General features: G+C 41.0%; 1 protein-coding gene across 1 annotated transcript in view; it reads left to right on the top strand.

Annotated features, from left to right (window-relative positions):
* LOC104467255 (leucine-rich repeat and fibronectin type III domain-containing protein 1-like protein) overlaps positions 1–5,412 on the top strand; it is an 11,734-nt gene extending 6,322 nt beyond the window's left edge. Inside the window, exon 2 of the mRNA XM_010080977.1 lies at positions 4,902–5,412. Within this exon, the coding sequence (XP_010079279.1) occupies positions 4,902–5,412 (511 nt within the window). The remainder of the gene's footprint in view (positions 1–4,901) is intronic.
* Positions 5,413–7,798: the final 2,386 nt, after the last annotated feature.

Below are 7,798 nucleotides of genomic sequence, written 5' to 3'. Positions count from 1 at the left end.
CCAGCCAAGGGTAAACCCATCACAATATTCTCCGAGCTTTAGAAAGCAATAACGGGAGAGAAAAAAAAAAACCACTTTTATTGATGCTTTGACACAATGTGCACTCATTTGTATGTTTTTCTACGCTGATCTAGTTCATATGTATCTTTATAATAATGATTCTTTGCATTCGGGTCAGGGATAAAAAGGCTCATCTCCGCAGGACCCTGGGCCACCTTTCTCTTGTAGCCTCCCTCCGTGTCCACGAGAGAAGCGGGGCAGCAACTCACGCTCAAAATCCCCCAAAGGAAACGTTAGGTGCTCCTGTTTTGTCCGCCAGTGCTTCCTCAGCAAATTTAAAAATTAAAAAAAAAAAAAAAAAATTATTTTGGATTTTTTGGATTTCTGAGCCAAGCTGGATAAACTTCAATTTGATAGAAGCAGCAGATTTCCAAATGCTTCACAACAATCTGATTGATGTCCTCATCCATTAGAAACTGGATCTCGAAACATCAAAGACAACAGTCTCGTAGGCATTGAATTTAATCTTTCATAGCTCCCCATCATCTAACTTTAATTAGCTGCATCTACATGCTATAAATTAGAAGATGAGTATTTAATAGCGATGCTCCTCTATAGATAATTGAGAGACTATACATCGCATAAAGCTGCTGATAATCTGCCCTTGTTTTCTCTTGTTGGGAGAAGAACTTTTAGAAATCGCGAGGCGAACCGCTTCGAATATACAAAGTACCGTTGATTAAAGGGCAGAGCCGTCACTCTTGGGGAAAAGGTGCTGTTTCGCCAGATCGATATAGCAACGCTATACATCTGCTGCGTGAAAAGCAGTTGGAATCAGCCACCCGGCGTCTGCTCGAAAAAAAAAAAATCCTTAAATTAGTTCAGTGTGGCACAATGGAAAGCCTCGGGGCCGTGTTAAAGATTTCAAACGGTGAAGTTTTAGAGCTCCTCATCGGTCAGGGACATGATGTAAGATTTAGTGTTTCCTTTTCCTCGACACGCTGGACTTTGCACGTGGACTTACGCGGGCGAGTGGTGCAACTCTCACCTGGTGGAGTTTCCGTGTGAGCGTGTAGTAATTTTGGAGTATGTCGGGATTGCCACGGTTATCCAGCACGTCCGCACACGAGCAGTGGGTATTTTTCAGGAGAAAATCTTGTACAAATTGGTCACGTTTGCATTTTTTGTTGCCTAGCAAATTTAAAAATTTCAAAAAACAAAAACAAAACACAAAAAAAAACCAAAAAAAAAACAAAAAAAAGAGAGGATTTACCAATGGAAATCCAGAAATACAAGAGCCATTGACATCTGTAAATACAGAGGATCACATGACTTTTTAATCTTTAATTTTGGGAACTTTTTTTCCTTATCGTGCAGCGTAGCAGTTGTCATGGCAGTTTCCAGGCTTCCTCAGGGAGTTTCTCCTTGGAAACCTCTTCTTCAGGTTTTCCTTTCTGGGGAAAAAAAAAAAAAAAAAACAAACCAAACCTCATGTTCTCATCGTTGATCGTGTGCCGAGTTAATTAGGATCGCTGTTACAAAGCCGGGATTCCTCAAACCCACAAAGGTCACTCCTCCATTGTCATTCCCCTCCTTCCCACGCCCCCCGTGATCTTTGTTAACGAGGCCGCCCAGCGTAACCTCTTCATTCAGCACGATTGCCGCGGGAGCTTCGTTGGGGTTTTAGAGAAATAAAACCGTCCAGATGCAAATGATGGATGGTGGGTGTTGGAGAGATCGCTCAAACGTGAAATATCACCGTCTTGTTTCCCAAATGTTTAAGATATTTTGCTTTTTTTTTTTTTTTTGGAGGAGGAAAACATCCCTGTTTCCTTTTGTATTTTTTTTAATAGTATGAATAAGAATCAATTGCTGTCATTGCTTCTTCTATCAAAAAATTTTGGCAGGATTTGCGTGAAAGCTCTATAAATAAGAAACCTGCCATCAACGCTTCAGAACTGTCGGGATCTTCTGGTGCATGGGCATTTTGTTTCCAGATGGTAGCATCAACAAAGTGAAAAGAATTCTTTTGAAAAATGCAGCCAGCGGTGTGGGTTCGGTAACGGTCTCGGATTTTATGGTGGCTTAGAACTTGGTGGTGGTGGTTTTACGCCCACAGATGTCGTAGATCGTATCAATGGGTGCTTCTGTGAAAAAAAAAAAAATTATACTGATTTTTATACTGATTGGTTCTTTTAATCAGCTGAGCGAACTGGTTGCTCAGGAATTTGGCGACAGAATGGGTTCAAAAAAAAAACTTCTTGGTGCTGGGGTCCCTCCGACACCTCCAATTTTCCATCTCCTTTCACCCCAACTGAACAGCTGAAATGACAGAAAAGAAATTTCTGGTTTGCAAATCTTCCAAATGGTGGCGTTGGGTTGGGGGGCAGAGGGGTTGGCCAAAAGTGATTCATTTCAGACCGTCTGGCCCCAGAATTAAATTTTCCAATGGGCAGCATCGTTATCAATTAGAATCTAACCAAAAGACTCCAACTCTCTTTCGAGCTGCTCGGTTTATTTTTATTTTTGTTGACAATGTTGCTAGGAAATATTTCCAATCTCTCGTTTGGTTGTGGGCCAACACCAAGAACACGCAGAGTCTGACTTTAGAGATGGAAGAGAAACGGCAGCATACATTCAACTAAAAAAAAAAATAAAATTATTTGACAGGGTTGTGTCTAAAATCACAATTTCAGCAGCTTTTATAGGTGATAGGAAGCTTTTTTCTTATTTCTAGAGTTTCCTGATGAAACTCTTACTTAAATGAAGAGGTTTTGGGTGAAATAATAACATTTCTGGAAGAATTTAAAAAAAAAGACCAAAAAAACCCCAAAAGTATAGCCAAGAAAAAGGTTTTTGCATCCCTGGAGATTTGAGAATCTCATTTTTTTTTTGCTTCTGTATCACTGTTGTGAAACGTCTTTCACGCAAACTAATTATTCGAGTAAATGACTTTGATTGCTGCGAGCTCCAAGTCTGAGACAGAATAATTCCACTGAGAGGTTGATAAGCTTCATCCCGCTTGGAATCACTGTGCCGCTAAATCCCAGTCACCTGGGGTTGTCACGGATCCTGAATATTTTCCATAACAAACCTACGATATAATCAAGCGCCGCTTAAAATGTTTTTAGGTCAAACCGAGCGTTGAAGGCGATGTTTGTTCTGAAAATGGCATTTTCTAGACCATAGTTGGTGGGTTCTGGTAGAACGATAAAGCTTTCAGAGGGTACGTTTGTTCCCCAAATCTACCCCCGTGCTTTCTGGCCTTTTCTACGAGTCCTCGCCGTTCATCACAGCCTTTTTTTTTCCGACTTTTATACTCAAGCTTGTGCTGATTTGTCCAACTGATTGAATTTACGCTTGCTGTCAGATAATAGTTGTGTGATCGTCGTTAAAAACAGATAATTCTGATCGCAACCGAAGAACGTCGCAGGGTGGTTATGGGCTTTGCTGAGAGATACGTAATTAAAGATTACCAGATTTTTTAAATTTTCTTCTCAAATTTCTGGCCGAACTCAAGAAAAAAAAAACCAAAACTTTTCTTTTGTTCTTATCATCTTCCCTCTCCTGCTCTGGCCAAGCTCGAGGTGGAAGTTAACATAGAGAAAACCACATCAGATGGTTTTCGCAGTTTAAGATCGAAAGTTTTAACTGTCTAAAAGTTATGGGGAACGTTTGCAGGGAAATTTGGAAGCCTCATCTATACAGTGGATGCACCGTATAGAAATTTCCCGATTGTTGGGAAGGGTTCTCTCCCAATCCTCGCTGCAACCGGGCTCCCCAGCGACGGCGGATCTGGATGATGGTAATGGATGATGAGGGCAATTGGTGATGGATCTTTCTTAATCACTATCGCTGACTCGATGGAGTAACGATTAGATGCATTCTTTTCTGTTTGCTCTAGTAGTTCGCTTATTATTTTGCTGCTTTACCTTGCTTGAATTTATTTCTGCTGTATTGTTTTCCTCATCATTTTATCACTTTAAATATAAATAAAAATAAGCTGACTCTTTTTTTTTTTTTTTTTTTTAAATTTGGTGCCTGTGTCCTTTGTGCTAACCCTGTTGATTGGCAAAAAAAAATTGAAAAAATTCAGCATTACTGAAAGAAATATTATATAGGGAAGACTATACTCCAGAAAATATTCTGCAGGCGTAAGCGAGAAAAACACGCAGAGGTTAACTACCGACACGGCTGTAGGCAGATTGCCTACTCACTTGTGAGCTGTCCTTACTCATTTGTAGAATTTTTCTTGAAATTTCCTAAATATGTCGAAATAGCTCCCTTGCCCGGGAGACATGTCTGTGAATAACGGCTTCGGCAGGGAAAAATCCTTATCTTCTACCTTTATCGAGACGATAAGCTTCTCCGTTTTCGCGGAGCTGAAAATAACCTCGTATTACCAGAAAATCTGATAGAAATCAAATGAATTTTTGGTCTTGTTCAACATTTGCACAGGAGATCAGAAAAGGCCCTCGTCTCAAACCTCCTCTTTTCGATGACAGCGACTAGAAAAATCTTTCAGCAATAGGTGGGCACGCTGTAACGCGGCATATCCCGTATGTAGCTTTCCGTGGTAATTAGTGAAATTTTAATACTTAGTAAAATTTCAACCCTTACCTCTTTGCTGAATAATCCTGACGATAATCCTCTGGCCGTTGGGAGTCTAGTCCGTGTTCGAAACGGCCAAGGTGAAGATATTGTCGTTGCTAAAATCTGAATCCGCCATCGCTAACGTAGGGAACGCGAGATTTTTGCTGCTTGTGCCAGTTCTCGCATTCATCTTCTGCTCTGTTAGGTTCCTTACGGTGGTAGCGTTATAGTCAAAAAAAAAAAAAAAAACAAAGCTCACCTTAGGCTCAATGGACGTGGATGTTTACTGTCCTCATTTTCTCTTCCAGGATGATTCCAGCTGCTAGTAAATCCTTCTTCTTGACTGATCTGGTTGCAGGCCGTGAGTACGACCTCTGCGTTCTGGCCGTTTACGACGACGGCTTGACATCTTTGACCGCAACCCGAGTGATCGGATGCGTGCAGTTCACAACCCAGGAGGAATACAAACAGTGCCGATCCCTTCACGCGCAATTTCTCGGCGGAACCATGATCATCATCATCGGGGGGATCATTGTGGCTTCGGTTCTCGTTTTCATCTTCATCCTCCTCATGAAATACAAAGTCTACAACAACCACCACAAAAATAAAACTACGAAAGTGAACAACGTCTGCTCTCAAACCAATGGAAGCCAAAGTGGTTCGATGGCTCGATCCACTTCGAAACTTTCGGAAAGGCGGGAAAGTTTGCATCAAGAATGCTCGGGTTCTTCCATCAAAGGAAAAACTGTCGTAGACTTGGATTGTGAAAAAGTGACTCCAACCAACACAACCTTTTTAACAACTGACACATTATCTTAACGGCCATTTGACGGAACAGGACACGCCACGGTGGTATTGCTTGAAACATTTTACCGATGCGAGTGGTTGTATTTTAAGCTTCACTACTATTGTCTATTTTTAAGATCAGATGGTTTAAAAAAAAATATTTTTTTAATCTGTATACAGTTCTTGCATTCTTAACTATTTTGTTTCAATATATTAAATATAAGTGTGTGATTTACAAGATTTTTTTACTGGTTCTTTTATAGCATACACCTCAAGGCAGCAGCATAGCTAAATTCTCCGACGTTTCTCTTTGGTGAAATGCACTATTTTTTTTTTTTTTCATTCCGTTACCAACCAGCAGCAAAATTGTAATCTCAGGATCCTCAGACTTCCTTTCTCACGGCAGAGTCACTCAGCAGCTTCAACAACTCATCGCTTCAAGGAATAATTTGTTAGAAAAAAATTACTAGCCTCTCGAGTTATTTTTTTCGCCACATGCTGCTCACAAAAGAAGCAAAGTTAGGAGAGGTTCCCCACAGGAAAAAAAAAAACATGTTAAAAAAAAAAAGAAAATTGAAAGTGCTTTAAGTTCTTTAGCAAATTCGCTCAATTATTCAGTGGCACAGAAATATGAAGGTGAATTGTTTGCTTTGTAATGGCTGTTATCTGTTGAGACTGTGCCTTTGAGAAACTTCCTCATGTTCTTGGTGGTCAGATTTTCCTCTGTTTGAGCTAAAAAAAAAACCCAAACACCTGGTTTTTGTTCTTTCTAAACTGTAAAACTTCCCAAACCAGTTGAAATGACCTGTGTTTCATTGTGCACTTTTTTTTTTTTTTTTTCTGCTATGCTGAAAACCACGCCATGGTCTCCCCCTCTGAAAACTTACCGCTGAAGGGTTGTATTCTTTTTTTTTTTTGGGTTGATTAATTTGTTGATTACTGAGCCACAAGATTAAAGCTTCCGTGTCCTGGGGCACTCTGCACTATCTCACTGTGACGCTGCATCTTCAGATGGCTTTTCTATCCGTCTCTTTTTTCTGTAATAACGCATGAAGTGTAATGTAAGTGGCTGAGAGATGAATTATGTGAATGTGTCCGGTCGAGTCATTTTAACGCATCATATCAAATAACGAAACGTTCCTTTTGTTTCAAGGGATATCGCCAGATCGAGACGGGCCCAAAGTTTCGGTTTTAAAATCATTTTTACAAAGCCTGCTGAGCTGGTGACCTCAACTCTGCCATCCTCCTTGGCTGGTGATTTATTTTGTGTGTGTGTTGTTTTGATACTTGGGTTTCAAATGCAAAACAAGAGAAAACAAATACCTTTTTATTTATTAAACCTCAAGAAATTGAGTGTGAAAGCAATTGACCTGAGAGATTTGCAAACTGAGTGACTGCCTTGCATCTTCTAAGGTGACTGTGTCACAATTTAACAATTAACAGAAAGAAATGTGGGGCTTTTTCCCTAAGATTGTCCCTTTAACAGACTCAAAATATTTCTCCTGTTTGGGTACGAAAGAAGAAACCAAGAATACTTACCTGGCAGGTAGCCAAAAGCTGCTTAACTCCACAACAATTAAGTACTATATACACAACAATTAAGTATTTTATTTTAATATAGTTTCAGTGCCAAAATATGAGGCTTTTTAAAAATGTTTCTATGATGCACAGATTTGCTGAGGCTTTCTGGTTTGATTCTCAAACATAAACGGAGGAAAAAAGAATTTGAAGGGATTCTGAAATGCTTTGTAAATCCCCCACCTCTTCCAGAGAGCAAATCCACTCACCTTTGGGCCAGGCACGATATTCTACGCTGGAATTTGCACATGTTTTGTTTTGTTTTTTTCCTTAATTCCTGCAGCCTGGTTTCTGTGAGTCTCATGAGCGGCTCAAGCCCACCTGTCCATTAAATCTGTTTATGGGTAATATTGGTTGTTTTAAGAGGTTGAGGTTATTGGAAAATGACTCTTTTAACTGCTGATGTCTCTGTAATAGCAGGAAGCTGCTTCTTGAAGGAATTACTCCTTCAGAAAGATTACGGAGGGGAAAAATGTGGGAATGTTGTAACTGGCGCTGCAAAAAACAACCTTATGTGAGTGGGGGGAAAGGGTGGAGCAGTACCTGAGGCTGGAGGGCACAGCAAAGGCTCTGCTCCCTCTCACCTGCCCTCATTCCTCGCTGTCCTTTCGGAGCATTGACCTCTCCTGGTTGAACCTGCTTCAAGTTTGGAAGAACTTCACTCAGGAGCCCACAGCTTGCCCACTGCTCCACACCCTGCTCTACCTGGGCCGGTTTTGTGGTGAAGAAACACGACAGACAACGGCCTGCCCCTTCCTCAGCGCTTCAGGACTGCCACCACCCCTGTGAGGAGCTCGGGGCCACCACCAGCGCGGCTTCTCGGCTCGTCACGGGAACGGGG

The sequence above is a fragment of the Pterocles gutturalis genome, unplaced genomic scaffold, assembly GCF_000699245.1.
Source record: "Pterocles gutturalis isolate BGI_N339 unplaced genomic scaffold, ASM69924v1 scaffold89, whole genome shotgun sequence".
Classification (NCBI taxonomy): Eukaryota; Metazoa; Chordata; class Aves; order Pterocliformes; family Pteroclidae; genus Pterocles; species Pterocles gutturalis.
This window is presented reverse-complemented; position numbering and strand designations above follow the sequence as displayed.